This window comes from Miscanthus floridulus, chromosome 15, assembly GCF_019320115.1.
Source record: "Miscanthus floridulus cultivar M001 chromosome 15, ASM1932011v1, whole genome shotgun sequence".
Lineage (NCBI taxonomy): Eukaryota > Viridiplantae > Streptophyta > Magnoliopsida > Poales > Poaceae > Miscanthus > Miscanthus floridulus.
The window spans coordinates 61,578,668-61,599,956 of NC_089594.1; the positions used below are offsets into that span (position 1 = coordinate 61,578,668).

The 21,289-nt window shown below is 46.1% G+C and overlaps 2 protein-coding genes and 1 pseudogene across 3 annotated transcripts; 2 read left to right on the forward strand and 1 right to left on the reverse strand.

The window, feature by feature from the left end:
• The first annotated feature begins 8,984 nt into the window (after positions 1-8,984).
• On the forward strand, positions 8,985-10,504 carry LOC136507533 (protein LYK5-like; annotated as a pseudogene).
• A 2,813-nt stretch (positions 10,505-13,317) lies between these two features.
• LOC136508453 (syntaxin-132-like) lies at positions 13,318-16,382 on the forward strand. The gene is made up of 13 exons (XM_066503132.1): positions 13,318-13,585; positions 13,854-13,970; positions 14,091-14,147; positions 14,343-14,391; positions 14,502-14,590; positions 14,724-14,797; positions 14,885-14,927; positions 15,184-15,244; positions 15,345-15,370; positions 15,457-15,534; positions 15,620-15,700; positions 15,781-15,846; positions 16,012-16,382. Exons 1-13 carry the CDS (start codon positions 13,568-13,570, stop codon positions 16,174-16,176), a joined length of 924 nt encoding a protein of 307 aa, XP_066359229.1. The 5' UTR covers positions 13,318-13,567; the 3' UTR covers positions 16,177-16,382.
• A 563-nt stretch (positions 16,383-16,945) lies between these two features.
• Positions 16,946-20,546, reverse strand: LOC136508454 (uncharacterized). Of its 2 annotated transcripts, XM_066503134.1 has the most exons (6): positions 20,253-20,546; positions 19,493-19,788; positions 19,116-19,225; positions 17,928-18,013; positions 17,463-17,573; positions 16,946-17,349 (listed from the first exon to the last, which is right to left on the reverse strand). In XM_066503134.1, exons 1-6 carry the CDS (start codon positions 20,360-20,362, stop codon positions 17,214-17,216), a joined length of 849 nt encoding a protein of 282 aa, XP_066359231.1. In that variant the 5' UTR covers positions 20,363-20,546; the 3' UTR covers positions 16,946-17,213. The 2 variants fall into 2 exon arrangements, with proteins under 2 accessions (XP_066359231.1, XP_066359232.1); XM_066503135.1 differs by lacking the exons at positions 16,946-17,349; positions 17,463-17,573; positions 17,928-18,013 and adding an exon at positions 18,029-18,789.
• Between the last annotated feature and the right edge of the window lie 743 nt (positions 20,547-21,289).

Below are 21,289 nucleotides of genomic sequence, written 5' to 3' on the forward strand. Positions count from 1 at the left end.
CTAATCCCTCTTTGTTGAGAGAAAACCTTTGGCTACCCAAGCACTTTAGCAAGCGAGCATCTCCACCATAGGCATTGCCTAAGGCACGAGTGAGCTCATTCACCTCCTTCTTGAGGGTCTCATTTTCCACCATTAATGAGGCATCACAAGTGAGACCATCACTCAAAGGTGAAGTAGAAGTGGTAGTGCTACAAGAAGTGTTAGTGGGAGCAACTAAAATGGGCTCATAAAAAGATTCATCAATAATATCACATGTTAGTCCCACATCACATGATGCAATCACTTGCTCCTTCTTGGCTTCCTCCACTTTGACTTGCTTGATGAGAGAGGAGTGAGCCTTTTCAAGCTTAGAGTGAGCTTTGCCAAGCTTCTCATGGGCTTCCATTAGCCTCTCATGAGTGGCATTGAGCTCATCAAAGGATTGCTCAAGAAATTTTACTTTCTTGCGTAATTCTTTGCACTCCTTTCTCTTCATCTCATTACAAGTGTGCACTTGCTCACACATGTCCAAGAGTTCCTCCTTGGTGTACTCATCATCATCATTATCATCATCCCTACAAGCATCACTTTTACATTCATCATCATCACTCTCATCATATTTTATCTTGGTAGGCTTTGCCATGAGGCATGTCGATGAAGTGTCGAAGATGGAGGGCTTGTTGTTGATGGCGATGCTTGCTAGTGCTCTCTTGATAGATTTCTTGTCATCATCACTAGAGCTATCACTATCCGAAGAGCCATCACTATCCCATGCGACCACATAGCCTCCACCTTTCTTCTTCTTTTGGAAGGTCATTCTTTTCTCCTTCTTCTCCTTCTTTTCTTTCTTATCCTTTTTGAGTTTTTTCTTCTCATCCTCATCATTGTCACTATTGTAGAGACAATTTGCTACGATATGATCAGGGCTCTTGCAATTGTAGCATCTTCTCATATATTCCTTGCTTTTGGTATGATCTCTTCTCTTTCTTGCACCATAGCCCTTCTTCTTCATGAACTTTCCCATCTTGCTTACAAAGAGGGCCATAGCTTCATCATCAATATCACTAAGATCATCATCATCACTTGATTCTATCTTGGACTTGCCCTTGTTCTTGGATGATGATGAGCTAGCCTTGAATGATATATTCTTCTTCCTCTTTTCTTCTTCTTCCTTCTTGTCATCCTTGTCATCCCCTTCCCTTTCCACATGGTATGTCTGTTGGGTCATGACATCACCTAGTACTTGATTAGGGGTAATCTCCTTCAATCCTCCTCTTATGATAAGCAATCTCAACATCTCAAATCTTGGAGGTAAGCACATTAAGAACCAATGAGAGACATCATCAGTCCTTGATCTTTTCTCCCAAGGCCTTCAAGTCATTTACAATCACTTGCAACCGATGGAACATTTCCGGAATGCTCTCATCTTCCTTCATCTTGAAGCTTGTCAACTTATCCTTGAGAATGTACAACCTAGCACTCTTCACCGCCGGTGTGCCCTCATATGTTTCCTCTAATCTCCTCCACACCTCATTTGCTCTTTCATAATCCTTGATTTGCTCAAACACCTTGGAATCAATGGCATTGTATATGGTGTTGAGAGCCATTGTATTGCATTGCTTGTTGGTCTTGTCTTGGTTGGTGGGGTCATCAGAATCAATGATAGCATAGTCATTCTCGGTCACTTTCCATACTTGATCATTGATTCAACCAAGATACATCCTTATCTTTCTCTTCCAATAATCATAGCATGTGCCATCAAAGAACAGTGGTTTGCCCCCCACATGGTTGAACACAACTTGAGCCATAATTTGACACCGAGGTTGTTAAGCCTTTAATCAAACGGTGACCACGGCTCTGATATCACTTGAAAGGTCCTAATATGGATAGAGGGGGGTGAATAGCCTATTTAAAAATCTACAAATCAATTAGAGCAATTTGATTAGTATGACAAATAGTGAAATGCAAACTTGCTCTAGCTCTACAAGGGTTGCAAGCCACCTATCCAACAATTCTAGTTGCAATGATTCCTAGGCACATAACTTGTAAAGATACTACTCACTAAGAGCTATCAAACTTGCTACTCTAAAGAGATCCACTAGATGAAGTTAAAAATAACAAAGCAAGCTCTCAATTATAATTACACTAAAGAGCTTGCCACAACTAGTTTGCAAGAATATAAATGAGTGAGTAGGGTGATTATACCGCTATGTAGAGGAGTGAACCAATCACAAGGTGAATATTAAATCAATCACCGGGAGAATACCAAATGGCAAGAGACAACCAATTTTCTCCCGAGGTTCACGTGCTTGCCAACACGCTACGTCCCCGTTGTGTCGACCAACACTTGGTGGTTCGGTGGCTAAGAGGTGTTGCACAAACCTCGTCCACACAATTTGGACACCACAAGAACCTATCCACAAGTGAGGTAACTCAATGACATGAGCAATCCACTAGAGTTACCTTTTGGCGCTCCACCGGGGAAGGTACAAATCCCCTCACAATCACCAGAGATGGCCACGAACAATCACCGACTCGTGCCAATCCTCCACCGCTGCACCAAGCCATCTAGGTAGTGGCAACCACCAAGAGCAACAAGCAAATCCCACAGCAAAACACAAATACCAAGTCCCTCTAGATGCAATCACTCAAGCAATGCACTTGGATTCTCTCCCAATCTCACAATGATGATGACTCAATGATGGAGATGAGTGGGAGGACTTTGGCTAAGCTCACAAGGTTGTTATGTCAATGAAAATGGCCAAGAGAGTGAGCTTGAGCTGGCCATGGGGCTTAAATAGAAGCCCCCATGAAATAGAGCTGTTGGGCTCCTCACTGCACTGAACACGGGCCGACCGGACGCTGGCCTTCAGCGTTCGGTCACATGATACACGCCACGTGTCCCCTCTATTTGAATATTGTTTGCCCTGATCTCAACGGTCAAGTGATGACTGGACGTGTCAGTTAGAAAGTGACCAGACGCAGGACCCCAATGTCTGGTCGTTTCTAGTAAGGTTCCAAATGTGAAATTTCACAACCGGACGCGTCCGGTCATGCTCGACCGGACTCACTCAGCGTTAGGTCACTCAACGTCTCCTCTGTGCGCCCTACGTCAGCGTACGTCAGCACTGACCGAACACACCTTGCCAGCGTCCGGTCACTTTTAGTGCCAGCGTCCTGGTCGAAGACTGAAACACACTGCCCTCTGCTGCCACTGACCGAACACGCTGGTCCAACCAAGACCAGCGTCCGGTCACTTTTAGTGACCTTTGTCTTTTCTATAAAGAGCGCCGGTGAAGTTTCTAACCCTTGCTCAAATGTGCCAACCACCAAGTGTATCACCTTGTGCACATGTGTTAGCATATTTTCACAAACATTTTCAAGGGTGTTAGCACTCCACTAGATCCTAAATGCATATGCAATGAGTTAGAGCATCTAGTGGCACTTTGATAACCGCATTTCGATATGAGTTTCACCCCTCTTAATAGTACGGCTATCGATCCTAAATGTGATCACACTCGCTAAGTGTCTCGATCACAAACAAAATGGCTCCTACATTTTTTACCTTTGCCTTGAGCCTTTTGTTTTTCTCTTTCTTCTTTTCCAAGTTTAAGCATTTGATCATCACCATCATCATGATCTTCGCCATTGCTTCATCACTTGGAGTAGTGCTACCTATCTCATAATCACTTTGATAAACTAGGTTAGCACTTGGGTTTCATCAATTAACCAAAACCAAACTAGAGCTTTCAGTAGCTCAGGGCGCGACACATGGCCCAATAAAATACTGACACATGGACGTACAACATCGAGACATGTGGTCGAGTAAAAGAAAGACACGCGGGGTATTGTGGTCACGCCATATGGACCAATAAAAATACGACACTTGGTTTAAAGAAGAAGTGACACATGACCCAACCGCGACACGACACATGTGCCAATAGAAAAATGACATATGGAACAACAGGCTCCTGACATGTGGTCCAGTAAGAACCTAAAATGTGCAAGAACTAGAGATGGCCATGTTGTGCAATAAGAAGGTGACATATACCCAAACCATCTCCAATGGAAACCAGCTATAGCATGTAAACATGGAAAGCATCTCTAACGAAAGCACCTGCTAGCGTGGCTGCCCCTGCCACGTATGCCAAAGCAGTTCTATGACGATCAATTTTCATCATAGATCAATCCAATTCTATGACGATTTTCTAGAATTGTCATAGAATTGCAAGAGTGACGCGACTTCTATGATGAACCGTTTTTTGTCATAAAACTGAAATTATGACGAATTTGGCTCCTTCAGTGATGAAATCTATTTATCATAGAAGTATATATTTCTAGTAGTGAATGGCCCCTGCTCCTCCACCGCTGCCCTATGCCCAACTTGAGCACCTGGAAGAGGGAGGACCCAAACGGACACGCCGGACCTCGAGGGAAGAGGAGGACGCCCTCCCTCTTCCTAGCCACTGGGGAAGAGGAGGACGGTCCATCGCCAAGTTGTTCTACTGGCAGTGCTAGAGGCGGAGAAGCACACCGACCGTGTGGGCACCACGGACGTGTCCAGGCAGTAGCTGGCGCTGCTGGAGTCCAACGTTGACACTAGGTCGGAGGCCATGATGTACTACTACGCTAAGATGTAGAGCAGCTTTGACGCCATCATGGAGTCGGAGGTGAAGGGTCGAGATGGCGACTAGAGGGGGGGTGAATAGTCTTTTCTATGACTTAATCGCGTCGGCTAACCGATACAAATGCGGAATTTAAACTAACGGTCTAGCCAAGACTACACCCCACTATATATGTTCACTAGCACCTTGCAAAGATAACAATTATGCAACAAAGGTGCCGGGCTAGCTAGAGCTCTCCTAAACAATTCTAGGAGCAAGGTTACACAAATCTATGCCACTAGTACTTTAAGCGACAAGGGAGCTCCTACACATGCTAGTAAGCAAAAGCACAAAGCTAACTAAGCTCACTAGCAATGCTCAATAACAAGGCAACCAATGCCTAATTAGAGAGCGCAAATACTTAGTTACACAAACTAAGCAATGTGACTAACAAGGTTACTAAAACCAAATTAGCCACGCAAGGGAGCTACTTCTATGCTACACAAGCAAGAAGGTAATTAGCAAGCTACACAAGCTATCTAATTACAAGAGCAACTACACAAGCTTAATATGTATAAAAGTAATTGCAAGCTTGTGTAATGGGGATGCAAACCAACGGGAAGAACAAGGTTGACACGATGATTTTTCTCCCGAGGTTCACGTGTTTGCCAACACGCTAGTCCCCGTTGTGTCGACCGCTCACTTGGTGGTTTGGCGGCTAATTAGCATCACCCGCTAAGCCCGCACATCGGACGCCGCAAGAACCCACCCCTTGAGTGAGGGTAGCTCAATGACACGCTTTACTAGAGTTGCTCTTTGTGGCTCCCGCGGGGCGAGCACAATGCCCCTCACAAGCACTTCTCCGGAGCGCCGCACAAGCTTCTTGCGCGCTTCGACGGAGACCACCACCAAGCCGTCTAGGAGGTGGCAACCTCCAAGAGTAACAAGCACCACCGGCTTGCAACTCGATCACCTAGTGCCACTCGATGCAACCTCACGATGCAATCGCACTAGAATCGCTCACTCACACAATCGAATGATCACTATCAAGTATGTGTGTGATGGAGGGCTCCCAAGCACTCTCAAGCATGGACACAAAGTCCCCCAAGGTGCTCCACACCAGCCATGGCCGAAGGCCACTTCTATTTATAGCCCCAAGGGCTAAACTAGCCGTTACCCCTTCACTGGGCAATGGTCGGGCCGACCGGACGCTCCGGTCATGTTGATCGGACGCTGGACCTCAGCGTCCGGTCGCCCACAGACGACCACGTGTCCCGGTTCCAACGGTCACTTGACCTGACCGGATGCTCCAGCTTCAACTGACCGGACGCTGGACCCTCAGCGTCCGATCGTTTCCAGTAAGCTCCCGAGCATGACCGGACGCGTCCGGTCGAACGCGATCGGACGCAGCCAGCGTCCGGTCACACTCCAGCTTCTGCTACACTCCACGTCAGCACGACCGGACGCAGCCTGCCAGTGTCCGGTGCATTCAGATCCAGCGTCCGGTCAGTTGACCGACGCTAGCATCTTCTCCATTCTCTTCACCCTTGCTCAAGTGTGCTAACCACAAGAATTTGCATCCGGCGCAATAGAAAATAGGCATTCCATTTTCCCGAAAGCGCCGAATCCCGCCGAGCTGACACCACCTCCTTTGTAAATGTGCCAACACCATCAAGTGTACACCACCATGTGTAAGTGTGTTAGCATTTTCACAATCATTTCCCAAAGGATGTTAGCCACTCAACTTGCCACGCCACTCGATCCTAGCGACAATGCAAAGTTAGATCACTCGAGTGGCACTAGATGACCGATATGCAAACAAGTTTGCCCCTCTTGATAGTACGGCCATCTATCCTAAACCCGGTCATTAACTTCTCTACACACCTATGACCGGTGAAAAGAAATGTCCTAGGTTATACCTTTGCCTTGCGCATTCCATTCCATCTCCTCCAATGTCGATGCAACACATGCACCAACACGATCAACAATGATATGATCCACTTCATATCATCACATGATCATATTGGTTCATCGATCTTGACTCTACTTGCTCTTCACCGTTGCCATCGTCCATCGGCGCCAAGTCTTGCTCAAGCTTCACCGCCACGCGGTCCATCACTCCAAAGCCTTCGACTTGCCCTTCACGCTTGCAACCGGTCCATCAAGCCAAGTCTTGTCTTGATCTTCTCCACCTTGATCACACGACTCAATGTCATGTCTCATGTGCAATAAGCTCCTTCATCATCACATGTGTGAGCTTTGCAACATCTCCAAGCCATTTTCACCTCCATGGCATATGTTGCTCATACACATGTACCTGTGGACTAATCACCTGTGTATCTCACATAAACACAATTAGTCCACCTAAGTTGTCACTCAATTATCAAAACCAAACAAGGACCTTTCAGGAGGCCATCACTAGGTCCAAGCGCTCCAGGGTCCTATCTTATCTCATCTCCCCTACAACATCGCTCCGCCGTTGCAACATATGCAGTATACGTTTGAAACATAACAGTATAGTTATTGCAACATTTGTAACATTCAGATCTACTTTTACAACATCTAGATGAAACGTTTGCAATAGTTGGATGAAACAATTGCAACATACGTTTGAAACAGTTGAAACATTTAAAAACGTACACTTGCAACATATGTCTGAAAACAGATAAAACATTTAGAACATACACTTGCAACATACGTGTGTAGCCATTGCAACATGTGCAACCCCCGATCTACTTTTGCAACATCCAGATGAAACACATGCAATATCTAAATAAAACACCTGAAACACTTGTCACCTTACAATTTGAGCCAATGGAGGCTCGTCGGTGTATGGAGGTCACCGGTGTAGAGCTCGCACGGCAACGCGGAGTTGGGTGGCAGTGCAGAGGGCAGGGGTGGGGGCAGTGGTGGTGACGACAACGACGACGCAGAGGGCAGGTGGTAGGGGCGGCGGTGGTGGCACAGAGGGTGGGGTGGGTGCGGCAACAGCAGCAATGACGACAGAGATTGGGGATGGAGGCAGCGGCGATGATGCAGAGGGCGAGTTGAGTAGTGGCGGCAGCAGGAGGAGCAACAACATGCGGACGCGGGGGCCCGCACGAGCACCAAGAGCTTGCGTGCGTAGAGCCTTGTGCTGGAGCTAGAGCATCAACACGAGCAGGAATAGGATTGGAGTCTGGAGATTATATGTGAGGAGCAAATGTGTGGATAGAAACACGCGGTGAAAACTTGTTGAGGTTAAAGTGCCATGTATGCATCTGTTTTTTTTTTTTTTTTTTGAGAAACGGTGTATGCCATGGCGGGTGAGGGGACATGCCTGTAGGCCGGTCTGCAGGTCTGCAGGGTTAACTAGGAGCGTCTGGACGGACACGGCGGTGGAGGATTATCGTATATTTTAAGGAGGAAGTAAGGCACACTATATTGTTATTAGTCCAATGATAATATAACTGATCGACGTAACAATAGCCATATTTATACACTTATTAAAAATCATGCGAGAGAGATTAGTATAACAATTTTTATTACCTGACGGGAATTTGGCCCTTTTCTTGGCGTGGAATACCTGTACCACGTCGCACGTACTAGGACTCTACTAGGAGAGAGAGAGAGACCAGACTCTCTAGCAGTTTATTTTCAATGTATGTACATGGAGTATATCGGTGTGCTTCCTTCGGGCTAAGAAATTTTTTCCTACATTGGAAATCTATCTAGGGTTCCATCCATATATGTGCGGTGTGCTTCCTTCGGGGCTAAGAAATTTTCCTACATTGGAAATTTATCTAGGATTCCATTTATATATGCGCTAGATGGAGAACTCTTAGTTAGGAGGAAAGTTAGGCAATCAACAGCACCTTGTCTTGTTTCTCTAGTCTTATCTATCATCTACTAATAAGATGCAATGAGATGTGTCGTATACTCGTATATATACTAGCGGCCACGTAGCTTTCTTTGACCCTATGTTTTAAGATACTACCATTCCTCTATTTCAAACGGAAAGATTCTTTGTTAGGTGTGGTCTCAATAATTCTAGAGTTCCAAGAAGAAAAAACTAAGGTACGGTTTGGATCCATAGAGATTTTAAGAATCTGGGTAGAAAAAAAAATCTAAAAATCCTAAAATCTCATCCAAACACAGATTCTAACACAGACGCATAATCCAAGAAACATCATATATTATTTTTAAGGGGAAATTGGCTGACGGACACCCACAATGGTGGTCGTTTGCTGGCGGACACCCAAAGTGGAGCTGTATGCTAGAAGATACTCTGGTTTGTTGTAATTATGCCAGAGGACACCGCGGGCCGGTTTCCACCGGTTGAGGAGAGAGAAAAATTCAGTTTGGACATCCGGTGCCCCTGAGCCACGTTTGGGTCTGGTTGGACCAGCTAATAACCGACCCATGGGTCTGCTGGGCTACTTCTGCGGCGCCGCCCTGCCCGACCTTCCTCACATTCACCGCCCGGGCACCGCGCTCGAGCCTCGCCTCCATCGGGGCGCTCCTCGGCGCCGACCCCGTCAGCGTCTTGGCGCACAACGACAACGAGCAGGCCGCTGGCGCTGGGGCAGACGCGCCGCTCCCGGCGGGCACCCGGGTGCTGGTCCCGACGACCTGCGCCTGCACGGCCACGCGGCGGTTCTACCAGCGGAACACCACGTACGTCGCCGCGGCCGGCGACACGCTGTTCATCATCGCCAACAACACGTTCCAGGGCCTCACGTCGTGCCAGGCGCTCGAGGCGCAGGGGCTCCGTGGCGCGCCGCCATAGAGCCTCGACGTCGGCCAGTCCCTCCCCGTGCTGCTTCGCTGCGCGTGCCCGCGTGCCCGACCGCGGCGCAGGCCGCGGCCGGGGCCAGGTTCCTCGTCAGCTACCTCGTCGACATGTCCGACGAACTCGTCGTCGTGGCCGCGCGGTTCAGGGTCGACGCCCAGACCGTCGCGGAGGCCAACCAGCTGCAGCAGCCGTTCACCATATTCCCCTACACCACCCTGCTCATCCCCGTCAGCGCACAGCCTAACGTGTCACGCATCCAGACGCCACCGGCGCCTTCGCCGGTGGTAGCGCTGGCGCCAGGCAAGAAGAGCAGTAGCCATGTTGGGGTCTACATTGGCGTTGTTGTGGCAGTGGTTGCCGTCGCCGTGATTGTCTCTACGGAGCTTTCCTCGCTCTGAGGACGAGGAGGAGGTGAGCACGCGCCGTTCTAGCCGCCGGCGAAGTGGCCAAGAACGAAGGTAAAATAGGCAACGACAGGGCGGCGACGTCATTGGGTTTCACCCTCACCAGCGGCGAGTTCTCGCTCTCCACCAGCGAGGCGTTCTCGAGCATTTCCATGACGGACATCAAGTCCTCACTGAAGGTGTACACCTACGCGGAGCTCAAGGCGGCCACCGACGACTTCAGCCCCGACCGGCACATCGGCGGGTAGGTGTACCGCGCGACGTTCAATGGCGACGCCACAGCGGTCGAGGTGGTCGACCGGAACGTGTCGACAGAGGTGGAGATGATGCGGAAGATCAACCACCTCAACCTGATCTGCCTCATCGGCCTGTGCCACCACCGCGGCCGGTGGTACCTCGTCACCGAGTACGCCAAGCACGACGTGCTGTGGGACCGCCTCCTCACGGCCGCCACGGGCGCGGCGGCGCTTCTGACGTGGGTGCAGCAGGTGCAGGTCGCGCTAGACGTGGCCGAGCGGCTGGAGGAGCTCGTGGACCCGGCGCTGCCAGCGGGGAGCTGCCCGCAGGACGCCGTGGTCATGGTGGTCAGGCTCATCAAGGGGTGTGTCAGGCAAGACCCTGCGCATCGTCCCACGACCGGGGAGGTGGCGCAGCGCCTCCTCAAGCTGTCGGGGGTCTCGGTGCTCAGCTGGCGGAACTCGCCGGAGTCGCCTCGCAGCTTCGGCAGCTCCGAGAGCCTCTAGATGGTGCCTCATGTCTAGCCCGAATAGGCCCAGCCAAACGCGGTCGCACCTCATGTCCTCACACCCGCTCCCGGATGCATGCCTCGTCGCCCGACGCGCGCCCCGCTCCCCTCTCCTCGACGTGCACCTCGCCGCCGCCATCTCCGCGCTCAGGGACCTCGCCCTCGCCCTCGCGCTCCTCTCTTGGTACGACCGCACATCCAACGCCGCCAGCTGCGGCGAGCTTCCGCTCCTGCACAGTGACATCAGCCTCATGGTCCAGGCCTTCACCGCCAACGGCCTCGATGTCAAGGACCTCGCCATGCTCTGCAGCGCGCACACGCTGGGGAAGGCACACTGCTCGTCGTACGCAGCCAGATCCAGCGGGGGAAACACTGCCGCTATTTGGCTCACGCCCGCCATGAACGACGGGCTCGAAGCCGAGATCTGTCATCCCATTCCCATCTCTGGAGGCCGTCTCCACCCGAGCCCTATTCACAGACGGCTTCACCTCGACTTCCTCTGTCCCCTGCGCACGCTCGCCGGGACCTTAGAAGCTGGGAGCTCCGTCAAGCAACGCCAACCAGACCCAAACGTGGCTCAGGGGCACCGGATGTCCAAACTGAATTTTTCTCTCTCCTCAACCGGTGGAAACCGGCCCGCGGTGTCCTCTGACATAATTATAACAAACTAGAGTGTCTTCTAGCATACAGCTCAACTTTGGGTGTCCGCCAGCAAACGACCACTACTGTAGGTGTCCGCTAGCCAATTTCCCCTATTTTTAACCAGAATCCGTATTTTAGAATCTCCTCCAAACATGCCTTAAATAACTATGGTACCATTGTTTAGTCTCATGAAAACATAAAGGATCTAGAGTTCAAAATTTCTACTAAAATACAAGATATTTTATGTCCTCAACCTCATCTCCTCTATCTTTTTTTAACAGGAAATATTAAAATTTAGCGTCAGCCACTACTACAGAAATGAGCGTTAGTCCCGGTTGGGAACTGACTTTACTCCCGGTTTCCCAACCGGGACTAGCAATCCGGGGCTAAAGGTGTTGTTCTTTAGTCCCGATTTACCACAACCGGGACTAAAGATCCTCCCAGCTTTAAAAAAAATAATGCCTCCCACCGCTGCGTCCTGTGAGATTCGAACCCAAGACCTCATGCACTGCCTCGCGCGTAGCTTACCACCCCACCTACACAACACATCTAACAATAGATGGGATGCTTTCCTTTTGAACTAACCCATCCGGGGACCTTTAGTCCGGGTTGGTGTTACCAACCGGGACTAAAGGGTCTACCTTTAGTCCGGGTTGGTATTACCAACCGGGACTAAAGGTTGGAGGACTTTTAGTCCCGGTTTAGCCGTTGGGCAGGGACCTTTAGTCTCGGTTGGAGACACCAACCGGGACTAAAGGCCTTCTAGTCCTGGGGGCAAAAAATACCGAGGCTAATGTCAAATTGGGACATCGTTCTAAAGTTTATTCTCTAGTAGTGAGCGTCACCCAAAATAGTCAGCTAGTAACTAAGAAAAATAACAACTGAACTACTTCTTGCATCCTAATAAGGGCAATATGATCTTTTGCCAGGATTCTTATATTTTATCTGAGAATCACTTAGATATATAGTTTTTTTAGGACAGAGGGCGTACACATAGCTGGTAGAGGGCCTAGCATGAATACTCAAACCAGTGTAGCGGGCTCCGGTGTCGAAACAACCCTACAAAATTATTTGGAAGCTCATTCGAATTGTATTAGATACTTTAAGGGATATAATATTAGGTTTTATAGTTGACGGGTTATGTAGTCAACCCTTGATATATGCTAGGGGTTATGTATTTTTTCTTTGACTCAAACCATGTTAGCACCCATATACATAGCTGAAAGAGGGTCTAGCATGAATACTCAGACCAGTGTAGCGGGTTACAGTGTCAAAACAACCCTACAAAATCATTTGAAAGGCCATTTGAAGGATACAATATTATGTTTTATAGTTGAGAGATTATAAAGTCAACCCTTGATATACTAGGAGGTTAAGTAGATTTTTTTCTACCATTTATTGACTCACACTATGTAAGCACCCATGTAACATGCCATGTCAACGAAACCGCTTTCAAAACCACCTTAGGGGGCCATTTAAATGTTTTTTATTTTTAATACTTTAAATGATATAAAATACTTGTTTTATAGGTGAGGGAGGGAGGTAGACAATCGCTAATAATTATTTGCGTTAATTAGATTTTTCCTAAATAAATACAAAGTAGATTAAATTTAAGCACGCCTTATATTTAAAAAACAGAAAAAACTATTTACCCTATAATTTAAGACAGAGAAGATAGGCATTAGTCTTACCTCCACGGAGGAAATATGAGCAGAGTGAGTAAAAAATAGGCATGGCTTACACAAAAGACCAAAGTTTTATTATGTGAAAAAAGAGGAAATAGGCAAATCCTAATTGGATCATGACATATATATAAATCACTTACCATAATGCTATAGTAAATCACTTATAAGGGAGTTACCATAATCTCGTAAATTAATATAGTAATTATCGTAACTTAAAGTGGCCACAGAATAATTTATTCTGCGGCCAGCTATAAAATAGTACGTCTATATATATATATATAAAAAAGAGTATACTTTGTGATCTTTATTCACACTAAGTATCTAATACATTTTGCAAATCACAATAGCTACAACTACAAAATAGATAGATACAGATGACTATACTTAAGAATACCCTCTATCACTACCAACCAAACAAAGGTACTACACCCATCCCTCTCAGCAGTCAGCCCACACAAACAACTGGAAAAAAAAACTTCTAGAAAGTCTTCTAGGAGAGGAGACCGCTGCCGAATCCTCTTCTTCGCAGTCCAGCCAATAAACCCCCTCTCACGCGCCTCAACCGTTCCGTTCTTCGCCGCGCTGCCGCGGAGGCTTCCTTCCTGCTCCGCTCCGCCCACGAATTTCCGGCCAGACCATCCTTCCCCGCCCGTCCGAACACGCGCCTGCGAAGAATTTCGCCTTCTCCGGCGCCGATCCCGCGAGTTCTTTCGCCGCCGGCAGGCCAAGGATAGATGAGGAACCTTCTCACGGTTTGCACCGCCGCCGTTCTCGCCTCTTGCTGTCTTTGCGTGTCGCTTGCTTGCGGTTTTCCTAGTTCGCTTCTCGTGTCAAGAATGAGTTCATGGTTTGCTTTTGCTGTGAAGATCGAGGCCGTCAGGGTTTTCAGAGGTTCTTGCTCCGGTTGTGGTTTTATCACTGGATCGGCCTTGATCGGTTGTGGTTTTCAAAGTTTCTCTGATTTTGTGAAATAAAAATAGATGTGTATTCTGCAAATCATTTTTTATCTCGATTTGACAGGACTCGTTTGAGCTCGGCAAAAGGGAGCAAGCCGCAGGAAATGTCGACATCGAGCTTGGATTGCAGGGTGACCTGACTAGTTCTGCGCAGCCAGGTTTCGAGGGATTCTATGAACAGGTCCGTGTGTTTCTGTCTGGCAGAGTTGATCTCTTACTGAAAGAACATCTGAAGAAGTGGTCAACAACTTAATATGGTTGCAGCCTAACGCATTAAACTTCGTGCTACCACAAAATTCAGGTCAAGGAGATTGAAAACTTGCTCAACACATTGACAAAGTTACTGAAGGACCTTCAGGTGACTGCCAACATCAAATTGGAGCTGTTTTATGTTGCATTTATTTAAGTCCAGTATATTATGGCCTACTGTTATGTTCTGGCGCTATCATGGCATTACTTCAGAATGTGTCTGACATATTTATTCTAGATGCTTTTTGCTTGTTTGCTGACTGAATAATATTAACCTACATCTAAAGACTGTCAATTTACACAGAACTCAAATGAGGAGTCAAAAGTTGTCACGAAGGCATCTGCGATGAAAGGTACAATATGGGATATCACCACATCGATTTCTTTTCTGCAAGTAGATCAGCATTGGTATTTTCCTCCTCAAATGTTATATAACTAATGATGATTTCTTTGCTACTTGTAGAGGTAAAAAAACGCATGGAGAAGGATGTCAATGAAGTGACAAAGATTGCACGGCTGGCAAAATCAAAAGTAGAGCAACTGAACAAAGATGTTAGTTTTCTCCCTTCTTTACACTTGTTTCCTGCAAATATTTGAGAAGTAATTACTTTTACATGGATAATAAGTTATGACTGCTCATAGATTTTACCATCTATCTTATGCTGTGCTGATTACCCTTCTCCAGAATGCTGTGAACAGAGAAAAGCCAGGATTTGGCAAGGGATCAGGTGTGGATCGATCCCGGACAACAACCACTGTGTAAGGTCCCTGTGATCATTTCCTGCTTTCGCTTGTCCTCTTTATCTGTTTCTTGATATGATTGATTGCTTGATGACCTTGTTGCAGTGCATTGACAAAGAAGCTGAGAGAACGTATATTGGAGTTTCAGGTACCTCCTTTTAACTTCAAATTCCAGTTCTTGTGCATAATCTACATGGTGAACATGTTTTCTCCATGCTTATCAACTAGAAATGGTGCTAAAATATACAGCCAAATTGTGTGTTCAGTGATTTTGGGTTGTAGAACTCTTAGTTTGACAAAACTTGAAAAGGATCTGAAAAATTTCAGTTTACGCTCCTTGAAGTTTATAAATGTCTGTTTTAAATGGCCATGAAATTTTACTACGATGTATGTTCATGTCCCAGACATTACGAGAAGAAATCCAGAAGGAATATCGTGATGTAGTGGAGCGTCGTGTTTTCACTGGTCTTCTTTCTCGAACTCTTAAACATAGTTTTTATTATTGCAGTTCAACTGCATTATAGCTTAATTATCTCTTCATTCCTGCAAATATCCAACCGAACAGTAACGGGCGAGCGTGCTGACGAAGAGGTAAGAAACACATACAGTCTTAACTTCAAGCTATCATTGTTAGCAAACCTGCATGTGCTGTGTTCTAATACAGAGTCAATATTCAGACAATCGACAAGCTGATAGAAACAGGTGACGGCGAGCAAATCTTTCAGAGAGCGATTCAGGAGCAAGGGCGAGGAAGGGTACTAATTCTTTCGGCCTATGTAACTGCAAGAATTTCAGCCTGGATGCTGACAAAGGTGGATGGTAAATTTCTTGCATTTGCAGGTACTGGACACACTGCAGGAGATCCAGGAGCGCCATGACGCGGTGAAAGAGATTGAAAGGAAGCTTCTTGATCTGCAGCAGGTAATCAATGACCAATCTCCTAACATTCAGGTTTCAAGGACTCCACACTTGTTCCGCGTATCAAATTCTCCTTAATGCAGATTTTCCTCGACTTGGGTGTATTGGTCGAAGCTCAAGGTGAGATGGTGAACAACATTGAGACGCAGGTATGGTGATTGATGCTTTGTCACTCAATTGTTATTTTTCTTGATACTTGCAATCACATATTTCATTAAACATTAAAAGAAGGGAACTGGCCACAGAATTATTAGCACTGTATTTATTGAAAGATTCAATTTTTTCTGACTTTTGATATATCTATCTATACTCAGGTCACAGGTGCAGTTGAACATATTCAGACTGGAACAAACCTTCTCCAGAAAGCAAAGAAGCTGCAAAAGAACACGCGAAAATGGACTTGCATTGGCATAATCATCCTTCTGATAATCATCCTCATCGTCATCCTCTCCTTGAAACCATGGTCGTGGGGTAAATAAGCAGCAAACAAGAATCATCGTTCCCATGTTGATTACCTTTAGTATTCTTGTTATAGCTGTGCATATGTCAGAAGGTGCGAGATAGTCCTGTACATCGTATTGGAAACTTTGTTTTCTTTTTTGCTTTGGAAGAGAAACTTTGGGTGTGAACTTTCAGGATTTGCTTGATTCAAATTTGATATATTGGGTGTGCAACTAAAGGCCTATACCTACTGGTTTCTTGGGAGATCGATAACTGTTTGGTATACAGTGATCTGCTGCTGATGCAATCATGCAATCCTTGGTTTGTTTTACATCGTCGTACACTTCTGTAAAGCAACCGAGGCAGTAGTTTCTGAACAGGCTGAAGGACGGGTTCTTCAACTGGAGATGCATCTTCTCCCAGTAAACATCAACAAACAGCAGAACATATACCAGAAGGTCCGAGAGCGTCATTGACATCATTTTGGAAACTTTGGGAAACTTTGGGTGTGAACTTTCAGATTTTGCTTGACACAAAACTGGTTATGATGGGTTCGCAACTCTCAGTTATGCTTCAATTGGATGTGCAACTCTTTCAAATATGCTCCATTCAAATGCCGATGACACGCAGCTAGATCAGCAATAATTTTGAAGTCATTTGCATTTTGATTTGCCTTGATAGTAGTATTTTGTCTACAAAAGAGTTTAATGTAAGAAAAATACCACGACTGCCCCAAAGAAGGCCTTTTACAGGATATAAGACGACACAACACCCAACATAAGCCAGGGCTATAATTGAAACATGGGGTTTGCCATTTGCCACTAAACCTAGTGGTTTCTTCGATGAGATCAGTTACTGTCTTGTTCAAAAAAGGTGATCATTTGCAAATGCAAATCTCGATTTGTTTTACATCATCGTACATTTCTATGAAGCTACCGGGAACAGGCTATCTCCAACTGGAGAGGCATCTTCTCCCCCCAATTAAACATCAACAGGCAGCAGAACCATTGAAGCGAACATGATTTAACATACATTCTTGTATTTAAACAAAGATCTTCACAGCCTCAATGAAATGTCATTCCTCAATGTGCCGCCTCTTTCGGGACTTATATGGCTGTTCAGATTTCACCATGCCATCTTCATTCTTGAGTATTCTGTGTTCTTGTTCATTCTGCTCAATTTTGGTGCTTGTATCCCTTGTACTTTCATCACTGAAGATTTGAGCAGCACACTTATTAGCACAAAGCTTGAATAGAGAGGCTACATTGGGTATAAGATATAGCAGTTTAATAGTAACATGAAACATGTGTTTGTATATCCAGACCTTTTGAGTTCTGATGCATATTCAGTGTCGTGTACTGACAACCAACGCATGCATCCAGTGTGAGGTGGGATTAAAGATCCAGTAATATGACAATTCATTTCTGTATCCACCCTGTGATTGAATATCAGAAGAAACATAAATAATTTATTTTGATCACAGAATGTGGAGCATCAGCAATCCATTTCAGCAACTGTGATGTACTTCACTTCTCATGTACAAATTGATAAGCTCAAGTTCATTTACAGTGCTGCTGTAACAGTTTTAGGTCATCGGACATGGTCAAACAGTACATAGGCACATAGCTGCATGGGCAACATACATAGATGGCACAACAAAAATTGAAAAAAAAATGTAGAAGATTATAGGCATTTGACTTCTAAAAATGATGTGTTTCAAATCAAAAAAAGAAAATATTAAGAAAAACGATGTTAGACTGACAAAAAAGGGAACAAGATCAGCCCATACCTTTTGACAGAAAACCTTATCATTGTTCCTCTTTTAATCACGTGCTTTTTATCTGTGCGGCTCACAAATTTCCCTCCATCACTTTTCTGTGCAAAAGTTAAAATATATTAAAAAAAAGTTATGCATGCATTTTCAAGAGACTGGTTAGCTTTGATGAAATTAACAATTACACATGCTTTTACAACAAAGATAAGTTTTGTAGTCACAAAAAACATACACCAGCCCATGAAGAACTAAAGTGCATTCATTTCAGCAGTATAACTTGATATTCACAATGGTCTGAAGAACATCACAAAAATTTTCTTGTGCAAACACAAGTATAGGAAAGTTTTTTTTATAAAAATTCAAGCTTCACTGGAGTTTCATGTTGAGGGGAATCTTGACTTTCGACACTTCTAAAAAATCACCTGTTAGCTCCAAATTATTTCACCAAATGGTCAAACTTTTTTAGAAGAGAGCAAGACCCCGTTTGGCATGCCTCCTATCAGCTTTGGCTCCTAGCTAGAGCCATGCCAAACGGGCCTAAAGCTGGTACTAATATTGTCAAAACCTTCAAAGCTGCACTGTATTAAAAGATCAGAAACAAGTCATGGCTGTCCATCTACAATAAATAGGCAAACTTGAGGCATCATAGTTTAATACATTACTCCCTCCGTTCCGTTTTATGCGGCGGAAGCTAGTTTCTGTTTCTGAGAATGGCCGTGGCGTAGCACCAAACATGCACTCCTATTAAATGGTATGCAGCAGTTACCAAGCATTTTTTCGCTTTTCCCACTCCATGCATGCGTGCATGCATAATTGATCTGTAATTCCATTGGCCTGCTTCTCTTCCCTTTGCTGCATGCAATTGATAACGGCTCCACTAAATATAGAAAACAAAGCTGGATTAAATTGTTCTTGGTACGTGGAATAATAGTGTTAGTGCCAGATAAAACGGAACGGAGGGAGTATTTTTAAAGAGTACATGCTTGTGAATTCTGATAACAAACAGTTCCATGCTTTGTTCTCACTTCCAAGGATATTTGTTTCACTGGATACTATATATGAGACACAGAAAAGAGGACATTGATACATGAACACTAAATTACTGAAACTAGAGAAGCTTCAAATCAAATATAAACTAATAGAAAAAGGTGGAGTCTCAAATCATAACAGCAAAATAACATTCTTTTTCTCAATATAACTTACCCTTTTGAATTTGAACTTTTCACGAATATCTTCAGACATAAATGCCACTGAGAAAACCCCTAACACAATGGCATGGATTGACTCCTTTCCAAGCATTTCAACCTTCCCTTCTGAAGTTAGCAAACAATTAAACATCAGAGCTATGCATTTCAAATCTGTACCAGGCCAGGTTATTATTTCATTCCATAAGATCAGTCGCTAGCAAAAGCACTGATAAAATTTGTAACGATAGAAAGCTTCAATAATGTAGTATCCCCAATTACTAGTAACATGCTGATTTGCTGGCATGAACTGATACTGAATGCAGTCAATCAGGTCTACTGTTTACAGAAATACTACAACCAACAGTGCCCAAATTCACAAACAAACCAACTTACCAAGGATCATGTCCGGTTGTGGAGAGAAGAGCAGCAGATTTGCAAGCACTTGGACGCCGAAATATGGCACCAAGCCATTCATGATTTTGCCTTTGACACAAGTTTTGGGTTCACCACTTTCATCTTTGGGTTCACCACCTCCATCTTTGATTTTGCCTTTGACACAAGATTTGGGTTCACCACTAAGATCTTTGGGTTCACCATTTTCATCTTTGTTGGTTTTGCCCTCTTTGTCATTGCCAAGATGGAATGCAAATTCATGCATCAGCAACACGCCATCAAAACGGTCATCATACCTGATATGAATCGGCACCATACATATTTGCTCAAACAATAATCAAAACTAGCTACAGAAAGCTTTGCGGCAGCTCGAAAGTGGCAAGAAATTTTGCTGAAACAATAGTCAAACTAACTTGCTACAGAAAGCTTGCCGAAAGTGGCAATAAGAGAATGTGACGAAAAACAAGGGCCCTACAGCTCATGCATAATCTCCCCGGGGACTGGACACCTATCAATTTGCTCCGAACTCAAGCCTTATCAGCAGCTAAAAAGCGACGCTACCCACCCCCCACAGCTACAATCACCACACATTTCGCGCTTTTCTCCTGTGATGACAAAAATCGCCATCGGTTCAATTTGGCCGGTTGCGAGCGATTCGAATCCTAATGCGTATGAAAGAGGTAGGTCAAGGAACACTAGCTTCGCGAGACGCATAGGGAGGAGATGGAAGGAGAGAGAGAGGGAAGGAGAGCGGACGCACGTGAAGAGGAGCGCGCTGAGCTGGCGGTTGACGGCGTGCCGGACGCGCTTGGCGTTGGAGGGGTGCACGTACACCGTGAGCTCCGCCTCCGCGGTCCGGAGCGCTTCCATTGCGGGCGGCGGCTGCCGGCGAGCTTGACTCAGAGGCGGAGGCGGACACGACAGGGCGCGCGAATCCCGCCGGCTTGGACCCGCGGAGAGCCGCTCGGTGTTGGGGGAGGCGGCGGCTAGCGTTCCGCTCGCGGGGAGGCTAGGGCGCCGGCGAAGGGGAGAAGACTGGGGGCGGGGAAGCTAGGGCGGCGCAACGGCTTCGTGCCTTCGTCAATACGGCCCACAGAATCGATCATAACGGGCCCTCTTACGGCCCATGAAACTATTTTCTGGATGTGCATCATGTTGATTACCTATGCCTGTGTATCCGTGGCCTCTCTCGAGTCTTTTTCCTCCTTCGCTCTCTACTGTAGCGACGGAAAAGGAGTTCCTTCGACCCGGCTCGTCCTACGCCTCTGGTGGCCTTCCTGGCTCGGGAGGTGTGGGGAATCAGGAAGTTGAGATACGGATGAATATACTTTAGCTCTAGTACATGTTAGTTTTTCTTCCGAACCATGCCTGTTGTGGGGTTTTCCTCGTTGAGGGCTCTTCAGCATGGTTGTGGCGTGGGTCTTCGCCTCCCCAGGCGGATTGGGGGATGTCCATGGTTCTAGCGATGACATCATCGACGTGCTCGGCTCTAGACCTTGTTTTCTGTTGTTCCCAAGAATAATGTTAGGGTTGGATTTTTTCCCGATGGGTGGGACACTTTTGTTTCCTTTCGGACTCCTATGTCGGAGGTGGTTGGGGTCGGGTGGCACGATGATGCACAATGATGGTGCGCGATGATGGTGTTATATGCAGAAGGTTCAGGACCGACGATGTTTTCTTCTGCATTGGTGTTCGAATCCTCTACGAGCTTCTCTGCGTCGTCCGTGCCCATATCAGTGGTGCCACCGGCACCATAGCCCTCGACGTGGTTGCTGGAGTTTGGAGGATTATTTTGAC